This window comes from Lissotriton helveticus, chromosome 7 (assembly GCF_964261635.1).
Source record: "Lissotriton helveticus chromosome 7, aLisHel1.1, whole genome shotgun sequence".
Taxonomy (NCBI): Eukaryota; Metazoa; Chordata; class Amphibia; order Caudata; family Salamandridae; genus Lissotriton; species Lissotriton helveticus.
In genome coordinates this window covers 1,354,816,288-1,354,839,802 of record NC_136068.1, presented here as the reverse complement: position 1 = coordinate 1,354,839,802, position 23,515 = coordinate 1,354,816,288, and the positions used below count along the sequence as shown (strand labels likewise).

Below are 23,515 nucleotides of genomic sequence, written 5' to 3'. Positions count from 1 at the left end.
GTTCAAAATCCGCACCGCGAGCCACCAATGTTAGAACCGGGAGTCTCTGGTTGGCAAAGGTAAGTACCTTGGCCCAAGTAGGGACCCCTAGCTCCGGTCAGGGCGACGGAATAACCCTCTGAGATAACCCCTGCTCACCCTCTAGGTAGCATGGCGCGAGCAGTCTAGGCTAAACTCGGAGGCAATGTGGATAACATTTGCACTTAACACAACAATAATTCCCAATCCACCACAAACTGAGACCACACAGGTAAGTATATATAAAATATAACTTTATCTAGTTTCAGCATGTAAATGAAGCCGTTGCATGATAATCACTTCTGTAGAACACATAGCATTTTAGCTTAAAGGTTGCACGTAATTTTCTAGGATGGTACTTGTAAATAGGCAGTTCTGGTCCTTCAAAACAATAGTCTCAGGGTCCAAATCAGAAATAGTCTCTAGACTCTTAAATCAGCACTTACAAAAATATGGCCACTGATCTATAACTGTGACGCTCTCAACATGAGCAAAGAAAACAAGGCCCACGTGTACTTATATCTATGGGCTTCAAGCGCTGTTTCAACTCCCTCGCGAGGCCCAGGGACTCTTTCTCGTCCCCGGGGCAGCCTCGCGTCTTCCTGGGACTCAGGCGCACCACTGCGCACCAGCCGTGCAGACTGCACGCGTCCCCGCCCCGGCCGGTCCCCTTTCCTCTCCCGCCCGCTCTCGACAATCCAACGAGCGGCGGGGGAGGCGGTGAAGCTCACCTGATGGAGGGACGGCTGGCCAGGGGTGCGGGACGCTTCCAGGTCCCTCGGCGGGGTCAGAGCTCTTCCCCGGTCCCGGCGGTGATTTCGGCAATTCTTCGGCACCTCCCGCATCTTCAGCGGAGGCAGCCAATCCTGTCGCGGCCCTCAGTCGAGCCCCTCTGAGCGCGAGGCCGCCAACCAATGGCAGCGCAGCCTCGCCGATGACGCTCCGCAAGCTCGGCCAATCACAGCACCAGGACGCTGATGATGCTACGCCGCACGGGCCAATCCCGTCGCGGCGTTGGTGAGGGGGCTCGGCTCCCTCAGCCAATGGGGTCGCAGCGGCTTCGTCCTTCGCCGCGGCAGCTCCTGGACCTCGGAGCAAGTCGCGGGGGGTTTCCTGGCCCCGGGCCGCGGTGGTGATTTGGCGGCAAAGGGTTTTCAAGGGCGCTGGTCTCGATTAGACCCCCCTCTCGACCTTGCCACCACCTGGGAGCAGATTTCACGAGGGGAGGCTCCACAAGCCTCCAACCCTCACGGTTAATGTGCCGATGAGCACACTGATCCCTTCCTCACGCTCCGCAGTTCAGCACCACGCGTCTCGGGTCCCAACAGCACGATTTTCCAGCCGTTTTCTGGGATAGCTTTAGGAACCTTTAGTCCTGGGTTCCCAACAGGAGGCCAGCTCTTCTCAGGCCCTTGGAGATTCAGTTGCAGACACAGCACACAGCAGAGTCTTGGCAGTTTCAAGTAGGCAGGGTCACAGCACACAGCAAAGCCCCTTTTCTTCTCCTCAGCTTCCAGGTAGACAGTAGAACAGGTCAGCCCTTAGAGCACACAGCAAGGCAGTCTTCCTTTAGTTCCCTAGCTGTCCTCCTTCCAGCAGAGGTTCCTTCTTGGTTGCAGAATTTCAGAATCTAACTCTCTGTAGACAGGGGTCATTTCCTTATACCCCTCAATGCCTTTGAAGTTCTTTCAAGCCTTTGTGCATGGAGGCCCTGGGTCCAGTCTAAACCAGTTCTGGGGGTTGCGGAGCACTGAGGTGTCTCTGGTTTTCTTCTTCCTGTCAGCTTCAGGGCCAGGGGGGTCAGTTGACCACCAGGAGAGAGCTAACGTGGGGGAGGTAGGCAGGCACAGCTCCGCACTTATCAGGCATTCCTTCCTCCCTCCTCCCAGGCAGGCAGATGTGCCCTTTCATCCCCGGGATGGCTCCGACCCTCTCCTCTGGGGCTCTGCAGCCCCTCCCTGTCACATCCAGACCAGGCAGGCATTCCACAAACCCAGGCACACAGAAAAAGGTTTAGACAAGAGAACAGCCACTTTCTAAAAGTGCTATTCTCCAACACAGGATTTACAAACACCCTTCACTAAAAGATGTGTCATTAAATTCTGAGTCCAGGGATATCTTTCACTTATGTCCCATCTTGTTCCTATGGGGAGATAGGCTGGTATCACATGGGCCCAGCCCCCCTCCATGTTACTCTATGGAGCAAGATAGCCTTACAGCAGTGAGCACATAAAATGGCTGCAGCCCACTACCAGAGCATAGTACCTGCACTAGCACATGCTCTACCTTATCCATACACTGCACCCTGCCCAGGGGGGTACCTTGAACCTTCCATAGGGGTGACTGATGTGCACAGACAGGGAAGGGTTAGGCCTAGCCAGTGGGGACACTGGCCAGGCTGACATGGCAGTCACTGACTGCACACAGGCCCTGCGCTGGCAGGCCTGAGTCACCATTTTAAAGCTACTCATGTGGGTGGCGCAATCTGCGCTGCAGGCCCACTAGTAGCATTTGTCATCACCAGCCCTGGCACACACAGTGCCCTCTACTAGGGACTTCGTGGTGATACAAATATGCCAATTAGGTATACTCAATCAATATCACAATTTACAGAAGGAGCACTTACACTCTGACACTGATCAGCAGTGGCAGAGTGTCCAAAGCATCTAAATCAGCAAAAACGAAATCCAGCACAGCATCAACACACATGAGTCAGAGGCAAAATATGGGGGAAGAATCACGCCAAAAGGTGTCAGGTCTAACAGCTCCCCTTCGGAGTAACAACAGCACCTTGAGTGTTCACAAAGTGTCTAGCAGTAGTAGCAGCACACTTAAGCAGAGACAACATTCATGTCTTCCCATATCTCGACGACTGTCTAATAAAATCCAAGTCATACAACCAATGTGTACAGCACACGAGTCAGACAATCTGCCTGCTGCACAAGTTAGGGTTTACAATAAATCAAAAGAAGTCACATCTACAACCGTCCCTATCTCAGCAGTATCTAGGTGCCACAATAGGTACTTCCAGGGCAATAGCGTACCCCAACTTAATAAGAATACAAGCTATACAGACTCTCATCAAAAGATTTCAGCCACAACACTCACTACAAGCTTGAGTGTTCATGCAGTTAATAGGAATGATGGCATCTTGCATTTTCATAGTACCATACGCCAGAATATAAATGCGCCCCATACAAGAATGCTTGGGAAGTCAGTGGAATCAGGCTCAACAAGAGATAACAGATCTGGTGGTGGTAGATGACTGGGCACATCGCTCTCTGCAATGGTGGAACACCAAAAACCTTTCCAAGGGCCGGCCGTTTATAGAACCTGTTCCACAAATGATATTAACCACAGACGCATCTCTCACTGGATGGGGAGCGCATTTAAAAAATCACACAGTACAGGGTACGTGGACAATGAAACAAAAAGTACTCCACATAAAGTATCTGGAGTTACTAGCAATTTTTCAAGCTCTAAAATCGTTCCAACATTACCTGTCAAACAAAGCTGTACTAGTCCGGACGGACAACATGATAGCAATGTATTACATTCAAAAGCAAGGAGGGACACACTCCCTACAGCTCTCCCGGCTGGCGCAGAGCATTTGGAGATGGGCCATCCCTCAAAGCATTTTTCTGTTAGTAGAGCATCTGCCAGGAGTTCACAATCGATTGGCAGATCAGTTAAGTCGTCGAAGACAACAGATACACGAATGGGAACTTCATCCTCAAGTTCTTCAGCCATTTTTTCAGAGTTGGGGACAACCAGAGATAGATCTGTTTGCCACACACCACAACTACAAATTCCCAAGCTTCGCCGCCAGATATCCACACCCATTATCCAAAGGCAATGCGGTATGGATTAACTGGTCGAATAAATTTGCGTACGCTTTTCCGCCTCTCCCACTAATTCCATTAGTGGTACGCAAGCTACAACAACATTCTCTCACATTTATTCTCATAGCACCAACATGGGCGAGACAACTATGGCACACCATGCTACTACAGCTCTCCGTAGTACCGCATCACAAATTAAAACTCTCCCCACATCTACTAACACAGAACCATGGAGACATTATGTATCCAGATCCAATGCAGCTCAATCTAGCGATCTGGCTCCTGAAGTCTCTTTGGATATCTAAATTTACCTCCTGATTTCATGAATATCATTAAGGAGGCAAGACGTCCTACTACTAGAGCATGTTATGCAGCAAAATGGAAAAGGTTTGTTGTCTATTGCACAAATAACGTCAACCCCTTAGATGTTTCTATACAAAACATCATATGTTACCTATTACATTTGCAAAGATCTAACTTAGCGTATTCCTCAATCAGATTACATCTTGCTGCTATAGCAGCATATCTCCAAAACAGACAACATTTGTCATGGTTTAGAGTACCTGCAATCAAAGCGTTTATGGAAGGGCTTAAACGAATAATTCCTCCCAGAATACCACCCTCTCCGGTATGGAATTTAAATATTGTTCTCACAAGACTTATGGGTCCACCTTTTGAACCATTGCATACGTGTGAGTTACAGTTTCTTACATGGAAAGTTGCCTTTTTAGTAGCAGTTAACTCACTAAGAAGAGTGAGTGAGATCCAGGCATTAACAATTCAAGAACCATTTATACAACTTCATCATAATAAAGTGGTTCTCAAAACAAATCCAAAGTTTCTGCCAAAGGTAATTTCACCGTTCCATCTCAATCAATCAATTGAGTTGCTAGTATTTTTTCCACAACCGCAAACGGTTGCAGAAAGAGCTCTACACACACTAGATGTAAAAAGAGCACTTCTGTACTACATTGATAGGACAAAACCTTTTCGTAAAACTAAACATCTTTTTGTGTCCTTTTCACCTCCACATAAAGGCAATCCTATTTCTAAATCAGGCATCGCTAGATGGATTAAGTGTATTCAAATTTGCTACCAAAAAGCAAAACGCACTCTATCCATTCCTCCTAGGGCTCATTCTACCCGTAAGTTAGGAGCATCTATGGCATTCTTAGGGAATATACCATTAGATGATATTTGTAAAGCAGCTACATGGTCTATTACACACACATTTACAAAACACTATTGTGTAGATGTGCAGGCAAAACAACAAGCAAGTGTGGGCCAGGCTGTACTAAAAACATTATTTCAAACTACTGCACCAGATGTGGGTGGCCGTGCTAAGGGAGAAACTGCTGTGCAATCTATGCAACAGTGTGTGGTCTGCAGCCCATATGCCTCGAACGGAAAATGCTACTTACCAGTATGCATCTGTTCTTGGCCTGTAGGGCTGCAGAACCACACACGCCCACCCGCCTCCCCGGCTACCTATATCTGTTCCAGTATTATCTTATTTAGATCCACAACACATGGTCATTTTTATCTGTAATTATACAACTCCATCATTTGCACAATGGCGAAAACAATGTGACGATGGAGTCGATGACCATGCGCACTACGGTCTAAGGCAGGAGTGATCCAGCAGACAAAGACTTTTCCAAGACAACAACAAAGTGTAATCATCCGGGCCCACCACCAGATGGTGATCTAATGCAACAGTGTGTGGTTCTGCAGCCCTACATGCCAAGAACAGATGCATACTGGTAAGTAGCATTTTCCTTATAAGTTGGTGCCGATATATATTTACAGATTTTATCTGGAGTTGATTTATGGTTATATGTGTGCGTGTGTGTGTGTGTGTGTGTGTGTGTGTATTTCTTTGATAGCCTCACAAGCATCATTATGGAATTACTGCTCTCTACTCTGATTCAAACATGCGAATCTATGAAAGGTACCCCAATACTGGAGAAGAACAAAAGTTACTTAGCTGTAAACTGTGGTTCTCCAGTATTGGTATCTTTCATAGATTCACATGCGAAACACCCACCTCCCCTCAGAGGCTCTGCTAGGCTCTTTTACTCTTATATCACACTTGTGCTGGAACATCTGAGAGCCTGAGCCTCTGGGGAGAACATTCTGGAGGGTGCTATAACCTGATTGGCTCTATTTTGGACTCTATATAATGACTTGGACGAGTCATGAAAGTGAAAGATATTTTCCTATTAACTTCTAGCTATTTTACTTCCTGATTCTAATCTACCTATGATATGGCTATGTTATGCATATTTATTGCTATTTTTATGTACAGTGGGACTCCCACTCCGACGATGGGGAATGATTCAAGCATGTGAATCCATGAAAGACACCAATACTGGAGAACCACAGTTTACAGGTAAGTAACTTTTGTTCTTAAGACCTGAAAGCCAATAAGGGTTATCTGGACTTTCTACATAGTGTACCTCATTTTTGTACACTACATACAAATCCAGCTTCCTATATGTAGTACATGACCCTCTGCAAAATTGCCACACAGGCTCTTGACCATCAAACTGTTTTTCTAGTGGCCATAACATTGGCTGGGAGGGTCAGCCAATATTAGGCGCTCTTGGCACATCCTCCATACACTACCTTCTACCCGGACAAGTTGGCTCTCTGGACTCATGTCTCCTACCTTCTGAAGGTTGTGACTGCCTTCCATGTAGGCCAAAACATCACCCTGCCTACTTTCTTTGCCTCATCTCATCCCTCTAAAGAAGAGGAGAGACTCCACCGTCTGTATCCAAAAAGCATGTTGTTCTACCTAGACCATTCAAAAGACTTCTTGATAGACGGTGAACCTTTCATTTTTTTTGTTTAAATCTCTTTATTGGCATTTTCTGCATTCTTTTTTTGAACAAAATTGTCATCATGTTCATTCCCAACATTTCCAAATATATATATAATACATACAATACAAAAACAATGGAATACTTCCTGTATTTCTACATATTATTATTGATGATGACATTGCATTCGCTAAGGACATGGTTTACGTCTCAACTAGATATGCACACTGGGATTTCAGTGTGCCATCACTCACATTGCTACAGCAGCTTGATTTAGAATTTATGATCATTCCTAAACATATCTAACATACTGAAATATTCCTATGCTTCTATAACACAAATATACATCTGCTGCTTTTTAGAACCGAACATCACATTATTACATAAAAAGAATAACATTTCTGTCCAGTGGCATTCTACGAAAAGAAAACACTGAAAATGCCCAACCAAACTTATTACCTAAAACTATGCAAACCAATCTAATACGTATATTAATAAATTAATAAATAAAGAAAAGGAGAGAAACTTGTGGGGGGCGGGGGGGAGAGAAAGTTTGCCATCAACGAAATACTATTGAAACTATTTTCTCTTGGCTGGGTATGAGGAGATATTGTTGGACCTATTTCACACAGTTCAGTGGGACAGAGCGTGCAGCTAGGTGTAATTACCAGCTAGAAGGGGGACCCCCGTGTCTAGTGAGGCAGCTTGGGAGTGCATATCTTCCCATGTTCTGAGCCAGGGATATGAGGAACAGTCTTATGGTGCATTCACTAATCAGTGGCCAAGGCCCCATCTGCAACAATGGCGGTAGTGGCACGCAATGTAGTGAGGAGTGCGTCCCAATCTTGTGCAATAGGGAATTTAGGGAGCCCCGCTTTCTCTTTAATGTGCAGCACTGTACTTTTCGCTTGTGCCCATGTCAGAAATGAGCACTGCCAGTTGGGTGTTACTGGAGGATTCTGTTTTTCCAATTCTTGGTTATGAGGCGCTTTGCGGTATTTAAGCCTAGATCGTGGATTCTCGAGGCGACTTTGTTTTTTTTTTAGATCTGGCAAAGAGTCCTAGGAGGCAGGTTTCCCATGACATTGGCAGCTGCATGTCTGTACAGGAGTTCAAAGTTGTGACTACTTCCCCCCAGTAATGCTGAAGAGATGTGCAAACTAACATCACCACCCCCTTTTGTACCGCTTTGGCCACCATAAGTGTGGCAGGGTATGCTCAGACGTGAGTCCCTTGCTCACTTTGCCACCTGATTCAAGCAAGCCGGGCTGAAGACGGCTGCAATGCCAGAAACCGGTCCTCGGAAGCTTGTTTCCGGTCCAGGGAAGACATGGCTTGGCAGTTCGGGCTGGACTGTTCCCATGAGGCACAGGGTCAGACTGATTTGCATATAGCCATGTCTGAATTGGGGTGGCAGAGTGGGCTAAAGAACGGTGATGGATCAACCCAGATCTTTTGACTGGGTGTGAGTGTTTGATTGGTTCAGATGCTCCGTCCATCACCACCCCCTTTTGTACCGCTTTGGCGACCATAAGTGTGGCAGGGTATGCTCAGACGTGAGTCCTTTGCTCACTTTGCCACTGGATTCAATCAAGCCTGGCTGAAGACGGCTGCAATGCCAGGAACCGGTCCTCGGAAGCTTGTTTCCGGTCCAGGGAAGACATGGCTTGGCAGTTCGGGCTGGACTGTTCCCATGAGGCACAGGGTCAGACTGATTTGCATATAGCCATGTCTGAACTGGTATGGCAGAGTGGGCTAAAGAACGGTGATGGATCAAACCCAGGTCTTTTGACTGGGTGTGAGTGTTTGATTGGTTCAGATGCTCCGTCCATCACCACCCCCTTTTGTACCGCTTTGGCCACCATAAGTGTGGCAGGGTATGCTCAGACGTGAGTTCCTTGCTCACTTTGCCACTGGATTCAAGCAAGCCGGGCTGAAGATGGCTGCAATGCCAGAAACTGGTCCTCGGAAGCTTGTTTCCGGTCCAGGGAAGACATGGCTTGGCAGTTCGGGCAGGACTGTTCCCATGAGGCACATTGTCAGACTGATTTGCATATAGCCATGTCTGAACTGGGGTGGCAGAGTGGGCTAAAGAACGGTGATGGATCAAACCCAGATCTTTTGACTGGGTGTGAGTGTTTGATTGGTTCAGATGCTCCGTCCATCACCACCCCCTTTTGTACCGCTTTGGCCACCATAAGTGTGGCAGGGTAAGCTCAGACGTGAGTCCCTTGCTCACTTTGCCACTGGATTCAAGCAAGCCGGTTTGAAGACGGCTGCAATGCCAGAAACCGGTCCTCGGAAGCTTGTTTCCGGTCCAGGGAAGACATGGCTTGGCAGTTCGCGCTGGACTGTTCCCATGAGGCACAGGGTCAGACTGATTTGCATATAGCCATGTCTGAACTGGGGTGGCAGAGTGGGCTAAAGAACGGTGATGGATCAAACCCAGATCTTTTGACTGGGTGTGAGTGTTTGATTGGTTCAGGTGCTCCGTCCATCACCACCCCCTTTTGTACCGCTTTGGCCACCATAAGTGTGGCAGGGTATGCTCAGACATGAGTCCCTTGCTCACTTTGCCACTGGATTCAAGCAAGCCGGGCTGAAGACGGCTGCAATGCCAGAAACCGGTCCTCGGAAGCTTGTTTCCGGTCCAGGGAAGACATGGCTTGGCAGTTCGGGCTGGACTGTTCCCATGAGGCACAGGGTCAGACTGATTTGCATATAGCCATGTCTGAACTGGGGTGGCAGAGTGGGCTAAAGAACGGTGATGTATCAAACCCAGATCTTTTGACTGGGTGTGAGTGTTTGATTGGTTCAGATGCTCCGTCCATCACCACCCCCTTTTGTACCGCTTTGGCCACCATAAGTGTGGCAGGGTATGCTCAGACGTGAGTTCCTTGCTCACTTTGCCACTGGATTCAAGCAAGCCTGGCTGAAGACGGCTGCAATGCCAGAAACTGGTCCTCGGAAGCTTGTTTCCGGTCCAGGGAAGACATGGCTTGGCAGTTCGGGTTGGACTGTTCCCATGAGGCACAGGGTCAGACTGATTTGCATATAGCCATGTCTGAACTGGTATGGCAGAGTGGGCTAAAGAACGGTGATGGATCAAACCCAGATCTTTTGACTGGGTGTGAGTGTTTGATTGGTTCAGATGCTCCGTCCATCACCACCCCCTTTTGTAACAGCATGTGAAGCAGGTCTGCGCGTAGCTGATGACAGCGTGCGCATGCAGAAGCAGCAGTGTTAAGAGTACCTGTTTATCATGTCCGGTGAGAGGTATGCCCTTTGTATGATATATGTTTGTATGAGCTTAAATCTAGAATTTCTCTGTATATTCCTGGCTCCTGCCAATATGCCATCCCTTTGCATCTCTGTCCAAGGTCGGCCCTTGTCCGTCTCCCATCTTACTCGGATGGTGAACCTTTCATGGGGTACGTAGGAGCTAAGAAGGGAAAGGCTGTGCAGAAGCAAACCCCTTCTATTTGCAGGTAGCTGTTGTGGAAAGTGTTTCTGTTGCAGGTTCCCTCCCCCCCCCCCCCCCCCCCACTTTTTTCCCTGATACCTGATTAACTTTTCCTCGGTGAGCCCTGGGTCCCTGCCAATCAGGTACCCAGGACCTGTGTTCCTTCCCTAAAAACTGTACTAAAGCCTAAACCCAATTGGCATATCTGGCCACATGTCAGCCCCTAGTAAATGGTACCCTAGGTACCCAGGGCATTGTGACCAGAGAAGACCCCTAAGGGCTGCAGCACTTAATGCGCCACCCTTAGGTGCCCTGTACCCTGACACACCACACACTGCCCTTGCAGGCTGAGTGTCCTGGTGCAGAACTAAACAAAGAGTCGACATGGCACACATCCCTGTGTGCCATGCCCACAAACCCACTGCCCTGGCATACATCAGCCACCCCTCTAGATGGGTGCCCTATGCCAGTGGTGTGGGCACAGGTGCATGAGCCCTGTGCCCCTACACTACCCAGGGCCATTCCGGGCACTGTAAGTGCAGTGATGCCATTAAGAGTATATGGTGGTGGGAGGTTGTCATTACAAACTCCACAGCACCATAATGGCTACACTGAAGGCTGACAAGTTTGATATCAAACTTCTCAGCACATTAAACCCACACTGATGCCAGTGTGGGATTTAATGTAAAAAGCACTACAGAGAGCATCTTAGAGATGCTCCCTGAAACCTAACCTACAATCCACGTCTTGTCTGAGAGGCTGCCACACAGCAGACATGTTGCTGGACCCCTGGGTGGGAGCTCCCACTCTGCTGGGCCTGTAACAATGGACATCCTGGGACGAGGTGCCAAGGCTCCTCCCCCAGGATTGGCAGGGGAAGCTTCAAAGGCATTCTCCCTTTGTGAGCTTCTCCAGACCACTTGCTGTACTCAGCAACAGGCCCCCACCAGTTCTAACACCCACTCTGGCGTGAAGACTGGCAGGCAACCCTACGTGAGAAAGGGGGGTGTGCCAGTCTGTGCCTACTCCACCCCTCAGGTGGGAGAGGCGAGGTGATGCACGACCCCGGGCTCCGGCCATCTTGAGGATGGGGAGCCCTACCCAATCACAGCTAGGCTCCAGCCCCCCCTCCCACAGGAGAGGAGCAAGTTAGGGGGTGTACCCACCCCAGGTCAGGGACCCATTGGTCCCTACCCTTGCCCTACCTGTAACGCCCCTAAATTTTGTATTTAGGGGCACCCTGAACCTTTTTGCACCGAGCCAGATCCTGAAACAGGAAAGAAGATCAAGGAACAAGAAGACCTGCCGTGCTGCTGCTAAAAAGAGGAAGACATCAACTGATTTGGCACCAGCCCTACCGGCCTGTCGACCCTCGAACCTGCTCCTGTTAAACACCGGCATCTCCAGTGGTCAGCAACCTCAAAAACCCCGGAGGACCTAACTGCCTTGTGACTCGGACTACCTGGGTCTCCCACGAGCAGTGGTACTGCTCAAAGCAAGTAATAAGCCCTGGCATCAGCACGGAACCGCGAATCCTGCACACTCTGCACCCGCCAAGCCTGGCCTGTGCTGGAGTGAATCAAGACCCTTAGGACGTCCCCCCGGCGATTCTGACCTGGAATCCAGTGCCCAAGGACCCTCGACGACCCCAACGACGCCTGCAGCCTCAGGACAAGGGACCGCGACCAGCAGGGGGTAAGATTTCCCGACTTCAAAAGACACTCCTGCACCCGGCGCCCCACGGCCCCCTGTGCCCAACTCCTGGGTGCCTACCTAACCTCCAAGATCCCAACTTACCCCTCGAAGTGTTGGTCCACCAGAAGATCCTCCGTCCCCGAGCCTGCAGCCTTTGTTCTATTTTCAAGATCTCCGTTGAATAACATTGAGCACCCGACGGCTCAAAAGCACCCTGCACCCAGATGCCCGCGTGCCCCTGGCAATGCAACCTTTGTCCTTATCTACTTCCCCATTTGCCCTGAGCAAGTGACCAGGAGCCCAGCTCCAACAGCCGCGTGGCCTGCTAGCCAGCAGCCACCAATGGAAGGCCCCCTGCCTCGCATTGGATAACATTGGGCTCAACTACCTCTGCACCCGGCTGCCCCTGTGCCGCTGAGGGTTTACCAACTTACCTACCTGACCCTGGGGGCCCGCTGAGTCTATGCCCAGAACCTTAACTTCACCAGTCGAGTACTCACATGAAAACCGATAACTCACGTTCCTTCCATAAGATAACATTGACTGGTTTGACTCAAAAAATCTTCTGTGAAGTTTTGAAACTTTAAAATATTCCTATAAAATCAGCCGAATACCGAATGAATTCCAAAGTACTCACCTGTGATCAGGAGAGAAGCCAGTACTGTACCTTGTAGCCCAGTACTGAACCACAAAATTAATCCTAACCTGGTTTACTAGTAACCTGAATTTTCTCCATAGGAATCCATTGCCTGCTTTTCTATGAAATTTCTTCTGTGTCTGTCTACTTTTGAAAACTTGAAATATTCATTAAAAATCATACATACTACTGAAACGTAATTACTTACCTGTCTTAAGGAGAGATCCCAGTGCTGGACCTAGGAGCCCAGTACTGGATTACAAAAGTAACGAGAACGTACTTTACCTGTAACCTGAATTTTCTCTTATTGGATAACATTGCTAGATTTTCACTGAAAAGTTTCAAAGTGTGAACTTTTGAAATACCTTCATATTCTTTAAAAATCATTGCAATAACTAAAACGTTTTTACTAAACTGTTTTCACCTTAGACCCCAGGACTGAATCTAGGATCCAGTCCTGGAGTTACAAAAGTAATCTATACAGTAATCCGCTGCATTTATGTAGAAAAATCGATTGAGCTCAATGTTACATTGTGTTTAGAATTGGGTTGCCTATTGCAACCAATGTACCTATTGTGTTTACAAAATGTATTGCCTCTTTGCAAAGTAATTACCTGAGAGTAATTATATCGAGAAAAGTATATTTTGATACCTGTTGGTTCTAAAAATAAAACAACTATATCTTTTGGTATAAAAACAATTGGCCTAGAATTCAGTTCTTGAGTGTGTGAAACCTTTTGCTGACTGAGTGTGTACAACGAATGCAGTGTCCTCTGGTACTGCCTTACTGCTTACTTTGGGGAGTAAGGTCAGACCCGACTTTAACCTCTGTTATACCTCTGGGGATTGTGGACCCTATACACACTGTATCTTACTTTGGTCCAGTGTATATATAGAGCCCCTTTCTCACAGCTGTGCATCAAGAACTGCTGCGCATTGGCCAAGAAGCAACACCCTGAGGGTTTGGTTGCACAATCACCAGAGTGGAGGCTGTGACCAAATTAACCTATGGAGTTATTGTCCTGGATATCTGTCAGACAGCAACATGGGCATCATTGCACATGTTTACCAAACACTACTTCCTGGACATTCCGTTGATGACAGGCACTTCGCCTGTTTGGTCCTACAGAAGATTTTGAATTAGAATTGGTTTTGCAGACCCACCCCCTGGCAAGGCATTGCTTGTGTATGTATTCTAAGGTTAGGAATCTGCAGGTAAATGTATATCATATGAACAAGTTACTTACATTCGGTAGCACCTTATCTGGTAAAGACTCTACTTAGCTGCAGATTCCTTACCAACCCTCCTATCCACCCCGCTGTGTGAGCCAATTCTAGTTTCAGGGACACCCTTCTCAGGGCCCTAGCTTTTTCCACACTAGTAGTCATTTCTCTTTGTGGCTCCGTGCTCCTGATGTGGAAAGTTATGAAAGTAACTGACGATAGATACCACGCGCAGCACTTCTGGAGCGGATGCCGACAATAAGGGGGAGCCAAACAACGCCACCAATACCACGCAGGGGTACTGCTAAAAAATGTACCAAATCCTGTCTGACTCCTGGGGATATTGTATGGTAAGGAATCTGCAGCTAGATGAAGTATCCACCAGATAAGGCATTACCAAAAGGTAAGTAACTTGTTCAATGTGTAGGCATCAAATAGCAAATGACTATGGCTCTTGAGATATAAAGTTAGGCTTCCAAGAAACAGATTCACCAATGCTCCATTCTTTTGACCAGCAGAAAAGTTGTATGTTTATTATCTGATAGGCTTTTGAATGAGGTTCAAATAGAACATAGGTCGAAATGCTTAGACATGTGACGGACTGTATGTGCAATTCCTGATAGTGAGGTAGCCAGACTCTAGGACTTGATTGTCTCTTTTAGTTGCCATTCTTGCTAAGTGGTTTTCAGTATTCTGGCATATAATGTTTTGACTGGAAAAGACTGATCTCAATTTTCTTTTTTGTTTTGGTAAATCATTAACATCCCCTTGTAATAAATATGAAAATAAGTTTGATTACCTTCTTGTGTTAGCCTTTACATATTATAGAACTGTGTTCATGTTTCCAAGAAGTAGGTGATTTGTCTTTACAAACCCATATTTTTGGGGAAACACTTACAGCATCTTTTTTGAGAAGTGACAGGATTGTTCCAGTTAAGGGTCATCTGTTCAACAAATGCTTCTGTAGTAGTATTTATTCAGTACACTTTTTTTCTCCATTTTGGCTTTTTTTTTTTTACCACTGACAAGACAGATGATCCATCAGCAGATCCCTACAAACATATGGAAAGCTGTTTGCTTCTTGGAAAATTGTTTGTTGCTTCCAAAAGCTAACTTTGAGGCAGCTGTGAAATAAGGATGATCCAGACTTGGAAATTGATTTTGTTTTCATTTCTAACACTTCCGGACGCTTCCAAAACTGAGTAGCGTTTATTTGAAGAGAAAACATTAATACAGGTCCTGCATCTCTTATTTGTTAAGTTAATGAATTGTCAGCATAATGTTGTATTGTTTTGATGACTAGCATTCAGACTTGTATATTTCCTTTCTTTACAGAATGAGCTAGATAATGTTTCGACTCTAATGGAAGAGGCTGAGAAGAAAGGTATTAAACTAGCCAAGGACTCTGCCAGTCTAGAGTCTCAGCTGCAAGACACTCAGGTGAGAATTTGTCTGACTAGAGTGGCAGCATAATTTATATATTTTGATCCAAAGATGTGTTCGCCTACTAAACAAATACAACATTGAAATGATAAGGAAAAGTTGCCTAACGTGTTTCTCCATCTAAACTTATTTGGGCACATATGTGAAACACCAGCATATTTTAACAATAAATATGAATGCTCTTGTTTACAATAAATGAGTCTTGGAAAATGTTTACATATACATTTCATTCCACTTCTGTAGATTTAAGTTCTGTGTGTGTCTTGCAATTCATAATTGTCAGGTAAGAGAACAATTGTCTGCAATTAAATGTTTTACGCACACAGTTTGTTTTTTGTATGAGCAACCTGCCAGTGTCGTGGCATTGACTGTCCACACCAGCATAGGCAGTTAACCAGCATTACTCTATGGTCTCTATTGTAAAGTCATTGCAGAGAAGGCAAAAGTAAATCTGATAGAGACTACTAGCCGCAGATTCCTTAACGTAGAGTTATCCCCAGGCATAAGACTGGATCCGGAAAATGTTCTTTGCCGTAGCATCTCTGCGTGCTGGGGGGCGGTACCACGTGACTCCGCCTTGACGTCGTCTGCGGGCGTGACGTCAGCGAGGTCACATAAGCCCCATGCCAGGTTGCTGACGTCGGTTTCCTTCTTTTCCACATGCCACGCGGATCCGGATTGTGTATCTGGCCTGTTTTCAGGCCTTCTTTTTTCACGGTTTACGTTTCTTTTTGAGAACAGTGTGCCAATGCCTTTGGGCTTCAAGATGTGCTTGTCTTACGCGCGACAGGTGTCAGTGACAGACCCTCACCCCATCAGTACCTGGTGTTTGGGTGAGCATCATGACTCCACGGACTGTGATGCTTTTCAGCAGATGAAGCCGAAGTCCCGGTGGGAGCGCCGGATGAAACTTCTTTAGGCCCGCATGTCCATGTCAGCGTCGTCACCGCGTCCGTCCCCTGCGGAAGGGGCCAAGAACCGCCGCTTCGGTCTCCGACATCATCCTTCTCCGAGCCGCAGGGGCGTCGCTCGCCCGTTGGTAAGTGTCGCAACCTGTCCCCGAGGCCCGTTTCCTACCCTGTGGGGGGCGCGGGTTCCCCGCGAGTCGTGCGGCCTTGCGCGTTGACTCCCTACCCACCATTTCCCGGTGTGGGGGCGACCAGAGTCTAAATGGAGGCCTGTGCTGCGGCCCTGCAGGCCTCTTTAGCTACTCCTCTTCCTGGGTCGTCGGCGGATCCCTTGCCTGGTGCTGGGCCTTTTGCGGAGTCGCCGGCGGCTCCGGCGCCGACAGGTTCGGCTTCAGGTCTTGGAGGTGTGGTGTCGCCTGGGTGCGGCCCTACGGGGTTCTCCCCTTTGGCACACGGAGCCTCTGCTTCGCCGCAAACCCCGTGGGAGTCCCTGTGGGGTCGCGGGAGGTTGCCGGGACTCGTGTCTCGTCCCCGAGTCCTCCTCGGTCCTCTGGATAGGCGGCGGCCTTGTCTGAGGCCGAGGTGATGCCGCTGGCAACACCGCAGGGGCTGGCTAGGCGCCAGGGCGCGTCCCCGGGTCCCCCTCGTCTCTCCACCTAGGCGGCTGCCTCGTCGGAGATCGAGTCAGCGCCTTTCCAGTGCCGTTCTTTTGCAGCCCCGGCTCGGACCCCGCCCTGACCCCGCCCTGTTCTCCTACTGCACAGGTGGTGGTGGAGGTCACCGCGGCATCCCCTTCGGCGCTGGTTGATGTCGTGCTGACGCCAGTGGCGGACTCCATTGCGTCAGGTCGTCGACTTGTCTTCGGAGGCCTCCTCTTCTCCAGAGGTTCAGCAACTTTTTGTCTCTTCTTCCCCGGAGACGGGACACCGCGTCGTGGCTTTTTCCCCAGCGTCTTCCAAGGGGGGCTCTTTGCCGGCCTCACACCCACAGTCTTCACCAGAGACGCCTCAGGTTCCCTACTCATCTGTCAACCCTCCACCATTCCGAGCTTGGCCGTTTCTTCCTCTGGTTGGGCTTGGGGATGGCCGGCTTAGTTTAGAGCCGTCACCCACGGAGGAATTGCTTTCCCCGCCGCTATGTCCTACGGAGGCGAGTGCTCCCTTTGCCCGGGTTGTCTCCACGGCCGCTGGGGTTTTGCGCATGGGCGACCGGTTACCCATTTCCCCACGGACCATTTGCTTGAGGTTTTCCATCAGGGCTCTGGTGGACGGGAGCTGCTTCTTCCATTCGAAACTTCGCTCCATAATTCTCTCTTGGGGGCATGGGGGCGTCCTGCCACGTGGGACCTGGTGCCCCAGTCGCTCCTGCTCCGCATCATCTTGTCTGCCTTTCCTTCCACCCTTCTACCCGGGGTCATGTGTTCTTGGGCCCCAGCATACCCTATGTGGGGTATTTGTAGCTATTGTATAGCTCTGTCTTGTGCTGGGAAGGTGTGGTCACCCTTTTTTTCGGGTTCCGTGCCCTCCATGGCGTCAAGGTATGCCGCAGGTGCAGTGTTTTTGAGAATTGTCCTAGCGCAGCTTGCACTGCGGCTAGGTCTGTCCGTCCCCTTGTTCGCTACGTCGCTAGACCAGCCTGGCATGCTGTCTGTGGCATTGTATTGTGGCGATTCTGCCTTTCTGTCCGGTATTTTGGCCTGGTCCTCTGTCTGGTGTTCCAGAGGGACTAGCTTTTCTTTGTTTTCTGTGTTCTGGTTGACTGTTGTTACCGGACCCCCAAGTACCAAAGGCACTTGTACAGGTCCATGCTTTCTGAAGTCACAAAACAGTTTTAATTCTATTGTTTTTGGAGGTGAAATCATCCCTGGCATCCCTGGTTGGAGGTACATTTTGAAGTTGACAGAAAAGCAAAAAATTTGGGAGCAAAGCTACAGATCCGAGCTGAAAGGGGTGAAAAAAAAGGAAGTGACATCAGCATATGGGGTGGCTGCACTCCATCACTTCTGAGTGGTATAGAGTCATCACAAGGCTTGAAAGCATTACTGAAAAATTCCCTGGATCCAGTCTAGCACCCGGGGATATTCTGAAGGTGAGGAATCTGCAGTTAGAAGTGTCCACTACAAACATACACATAGGTAGTATTATACCTATCACAGATTAGCACCTTTGGTCAAAGGCAGGAAAGTACAAGTTACTTACCTCTGCTAACGATGTATCTGGTAGACACGATTCTAGCCGCAGATTCCTTAACGTAGGATTATCCCCAGGCATGAGACTGGACCCGAAAAACTTGTTCTGTCCCAGCATCTCTGCTCGTCGGGGGGCAGCACCACGCGACTCCGCCCTGACGTCCTCCGCGGGCGTGACGTCAGCGAGGTCACATAAGCCCCACCCCGGCACTCTGACGTCAGTTTTCTTCGGAGAACTTTTCCGCGCCACAACGTGGAGCCATCACAGCAAAACTGAGAAGAGTATGGGAACAGTGTGCGAAAAATCAGTGAATCAAACCAAAGAGAAACAAAGGTGAGGAACAGCACCAGTTGGAAAAGTGCCAAGCACCAAGGTACCAAAAAGCCAAGCCAGCCAAGCCATAGCGGGGAAGAGCGGAGCACCACTCTGAGTAACAATCGCACAAGCTAAGGCGATAGCCACCCAGGAGGCACAAGCATGTGAAAGCGCCAAGCAGAAAAGAGAGAGAGAGGGAAAGAGTCTGCAACCACAACCCACACAGGGAAGGGACTCAAACCCTGAACAGAGGAGCAACAGCAATCCACCCCCAGACCACACCATCAAGGAGGGCCATGTTCCCTGAAAGGAGCAAAAAGGCAAAGGGACAGGCAAGGAACTTCCAACGCAGAGGACTGCAATGGGATCACACCCCAACAAACAAAAGGAAAGGACTAAATGTAGGGCCCCACACTGGAAAGAAACAAGTTGTAGGGATGCAGAGGCACATAGAAACCAACCAACTTCGCCTCAAGAGGGAAGGGGCGGAGGAATCAAACAGAACAAGGCATCCTGTCCAGGAGAAAACGAAGAAGACACCCACAGGAGACCAGCCACTCAGACAGAGGCGAGTGCAGAAAACCAAGCTGAGGGTCCTCGCAGAACGGGCAGGCAGGGCAGGTTGAGAAGGAATCCTGTGGCTAGAATCGTCTCTACCAGATACATTGTTACCAGAGGTAAGTAACTTGTACATCTGATAGAGACTACTAGCTGCAGATTCCTTAATGTATAATAGATACCTTAGCCTTACCCAGAAGGGAGGAGGGCCTGCGAGAGAGCCACCCCAGCAGGGAGAGACAAAAGGCCCCAGCAGGGGACATGTCACAAGGACAAAAGGGAAAGCCAGGAGATCCCCAGCCCAGCCAAGGGAGAACCGCCCTAACTCCCCGCAGGGGCAGGCAGCACCCGAAGAGCCTCAAGGAACAAAGAACCACCTCAACCTCCAGGGAGAAGAGGTAGAACCGGAGGCAGGGCCCGCCGTAGGGAACACACACAGTGACAGGAACAGCTGAACAGGCAGGAGCCGCAAGGCAGCGGACAAGGCAGGAACTGCCCCACCGCCAATAGCGCAGGCAGAAGAAGAAGAACAGAAGTGCTTGAAGCCCCAGCAGAACAAGAGACAGGGGCACAAGGGAACACACCAAGGTTCATAACGATGGACCAGAATAAGCAGGCAAGCACAGCAGCAGTATGCAACACCAAGGAGCAGTGCATCCAGGACAATCCAGGCGCAAGCCGAAGGCAGAGGCCAGGAAAGGCCAGGACGCACCCCAAAAGGGGGACCAGTCCAGAGACACACAGACCCACGAAAGAAGTGGGACCAGGTAGAAGAGAAACAGAGAGACACAGAACTGGGATCACTGCCTAAAGTATCGAAGGGAAGTAAGAAACCTCGGAATGACCATGGACTCCAAGCTGTCGATGAATGTCCAAGTAAATAAACTAGCAAGATCAAGCTTTGCTACTATAAAAACGCTGCGACGAATTTTCCCTCATTTGGGATTTCCACACAAGGTCCAAGCTACCATCTCCCTTGTTCTATCCAAACTCGATTACGCCAATAGCCTCTACTACGGATCACCTTTAACAACCATGAAAAGACTACAACGGATTCAGAACTCGGCTGCCAGACTACTCTTGCATATCAAACCACGAGACCACATCTCCCCTGCCTTGAAAGCCCTGCATTGGTTACCGGTTGCCAGAAGATCCACGTTCAAGCTGCTTTGTATTACCCACCGAGCAATACATGGAATAGGATCACTCTTCATCAGGAATAAAATCACCAAACACATTCAACAAAGGAACCTATGCTCTAAAGGAGCATCTCACCTCAAAATCTCACCATACAAGAAAAAAAACATGGGTGGCACTACCTTCTCTGTTCAAGCAGCCAAACTATGGAACTCTTTACCCCCCAACATAAGATCCACCGACAACCACCTTATCTTCAGAAAACTACTCAAGATCTGGCTCTTCCCCGCATAAGCACCATACGGAAATAGAAATTTACAGCATATCCCTCTGTATATAAGCATTTGTTTTCACTATAGATATGTACCTATCTTTGCGTATTACTCTATGAAACATATAAAACAATTGTTAAGAGAAGAAAAAAAAATAATAATAATAATATTAATCAATAAATAAAAATCATTTTTTGTCTACGTGTACATACTTCCATTTTACATCTATGTACCTTCCAAGTCTGTTACTTTTCTCCTGAAAAAGCATATCCAATGCACTACCCTGTTTCTCATCCTGTGCCTCTATCAATATATTTAATCTAAATATACTTACTTCTTTTATGTATCTATATACTTTCAATGTACTTCTGGATCTATATATTTATCACTTTCTTTCAATTTAGCATTTCCAATGCACTAGCCTATTTCTGAGCATATATTTAGCTCAATATATCTTCTAGCCCAACCTTCTGTTTCCTCTCAAACTTCTTTCTACTACTCCTTGTAATGAAATGAAATGAAATGAAAAAGGTTCTTAGTAAAGCGCACTGTGACCAAGCGGCTTCCTGGCGCTAGAGGTGAAAGGCTGAGGGAGAGGGGAAACCAGAACTGTTTAACAGGAATAGGCAATGGAGAACAGGTGGGTTTTTAGAGCCTTGCGGAATTGGGAATAAACGGTGATGGATCTGATTAAAAGAGGGAGACTGTTCCAAAAGGAGGGGCCCAAAACAGAAAATCTGGTGCCTCCAGTTTTGGATCTACGGAACCGAGGTACATTGGAGAGAAACTGATTAGCAGAACGAAGGGAACGGTTGGGGGTATAGGGAGTGATGAGGGAATTAATAAAGGCTGGGCCGGTGCGGGCTCGAGCCATGAAGACCAGACAGCCCATCTTAAAGAGAGATCTCTGAAAGATGGGGAGCCAATGAAGTGTTTTCAGAACGGGGGTGATGTGGGAGGACTTTGGGAGGTGAAGAATAAGACGGGCGGCCTGGTTCTGAACAGCCTGTAGGCGGCGAAGTTCATACGCTGGAATGCCCACGTACAGGCTGTTCCCGTAGTCAAGACGGGAAAGAATCATGGCCAAGATAATGAGCTTAAGGGCGTCAGAGGAGAAGAAACGGGACACCTTTCGGATGATTCGGAGGGAGAGGAAACAGGAAGAGACAACCGAGCTGATCTGGGCATGCATAGAGAGGTCCCGACTGACTCTAATGCCCAAGGTCTTTGCCGAGGCCACTGGTAAAGGTGGAGGGCCAGAGATGGAGGGCCAGAAGGCAGTCGACCAAGGGGAGGAGGAGGAGCCAGTCAAGACCAGCTCCGTCTTGTCCAGATTGAGCTTCAGTTGGTTCCGATTCATCCCATCTGAAATAAAGACCAAGGTGGAGTGAAATTTAGGTGGGGAGTGCAAGGGAGAGGAAAGATCAAAAACAAGCTGGAGGTCATCCGCGTAGTTGTACACGGAGACCCCCATATCAAGAAGGGAAAGAATAAGAGGACGGATATAAAGGTTGAAAAGAAGAGGGGACAAAGAGGAGCCTTGGGGAACTCCACAGGGGACCAAGCGGGAAGGAGCAGAGTAACCGGAAAGATGAACCGCCTGAGTTCGATCTTTAAGAAAAGAGGCGAGCCAAGAGAGGGCAGTACCCCGAATGCCCGCTGCGCTGACACGGTCGAGAAGGATGGCATGGTCGACCGTGTCGAACGCAGCGGACAGATCGAGGAGCACCAAGGCTTGGGGCAAGTTGGAATCTGCCCTACTCTTTAGTTCGTCCAAGACGGACAGGACAACAGACTCGGTGGAGTGAGCCGGTCGGAAGCCCGCTTGGTGAGAGGCCAGGAGGTGGTTGTCCTCGATGTAAGAAGAGAGACAAGAAGTGATGTAGCTCTCCAGGATCTTTCCGAGGTAGGGGAGGAGAGAAATAGGCCTAAAGTTAGAGGGGAGGGAAGGGTCTAGGCCAGGTTTTTTTAAAATAGGACGAACTATGGCAGATTTGAAATACTTGGGGACAGAACCAGAGAAAATGGAGGAATTAAGAAGAGAGAGAGGAGGGTCAGGGCAATGGGCGAAAAATACTTTCAGAAAGCGGGCAGGCGTACAGTCGGCTGGGGAACCAGACTTCACTTTCTGGAGTAGAGCCAAGAACACATCCAAGGAGATAGGGGAGAACTGATTAAGAAGAATAGAGGACAGAGAGGGGACAGAAAGAAAAGGGGACGGAGAGACAGAGGGAATATTAGATTTGATCTTGGCAATCTTCTCCAGGAAGAAGTCATTAAGAGATAGGCAAAGGTCTTGGGAAGGGATGGTGGTCAAATTGGCTCTGTCGGATGCAACAAGATTGCGAACTATAGAGGAGATCTCCTTAGGTTTATTTGCTGAAAGGGATATTCTCTCCGAGAAGTAGATGGTTTTGGCTTGCAATATGGCTTTTTTGTAACTCGCTAAAAGCTTTTTGTATTTGGCTCGCAAAACAGGGCAGTATTTACGCCTCCAATGACGTGCAGAGCGTCTAAGGTCCAGTTTGAGGATTTTTAGCTCATCTGAAAACCATTTTTGAGCGTCATGGGGGCGACAGGTCTTAACTCTCCTGAGGGGGGCGATCAAATCACAAGAGGAGGACAGCCAATGGTTTACGGCATCTACTTAGTGGAGAGGTGTGGCTCACTGGTTAGAGGCGGCAGACCTGTAAGCAGAGAACGGCCCGGGACCAGGGTTCAATTCCCGACGCGGCAGGGTCTTGGACCAGGGTCAACGGACTCGATAATTCTCGCCTCAGTGCCTACTCTAACCAGGGAACACACTCGGTAACTCTGTCCATTAAGCTTGCCTCATCTCTACAACGGCCCCCCACAGACGCCAGGGATGCCTGGTTTCACCCTGGAGATACCCAGAAAGGCACCATCTCACAGGGAAAACCAGGACGGGTTCCCCAGCGGTCTACAGCGCCAGGACACTCGGGTAGAGTAACAGTGCGCTTTACAAGTA

General features: G+C 48.6%; 1 protein-coding gene across 6 annotated transcripts in view; it reads left to right on the top strand.

The window, feature by feature from the left end:
* MYH10 (myosin heavy chain 10) overlaps positions 1–23,515 on the top strand; it is a 1,407,286-nt gene that overhangs the window by 1,035,343 nt on the left and 348,428 nt on the right. For all 6 annotated transcript variants that reach the window (XM_078654665.1, XM_078654664.1, XM_078654663.1 and 3 more), the window contains one exon: positions 15,040–15,144. In XM_078654665.1, coding sequence (XP_078510791.1) covers positions 15,040–15,144 — 105 coding nt within the window. The remainder of the gene's footprint in view (positions 1–15,039; positions 15,145–23,515) is intronic.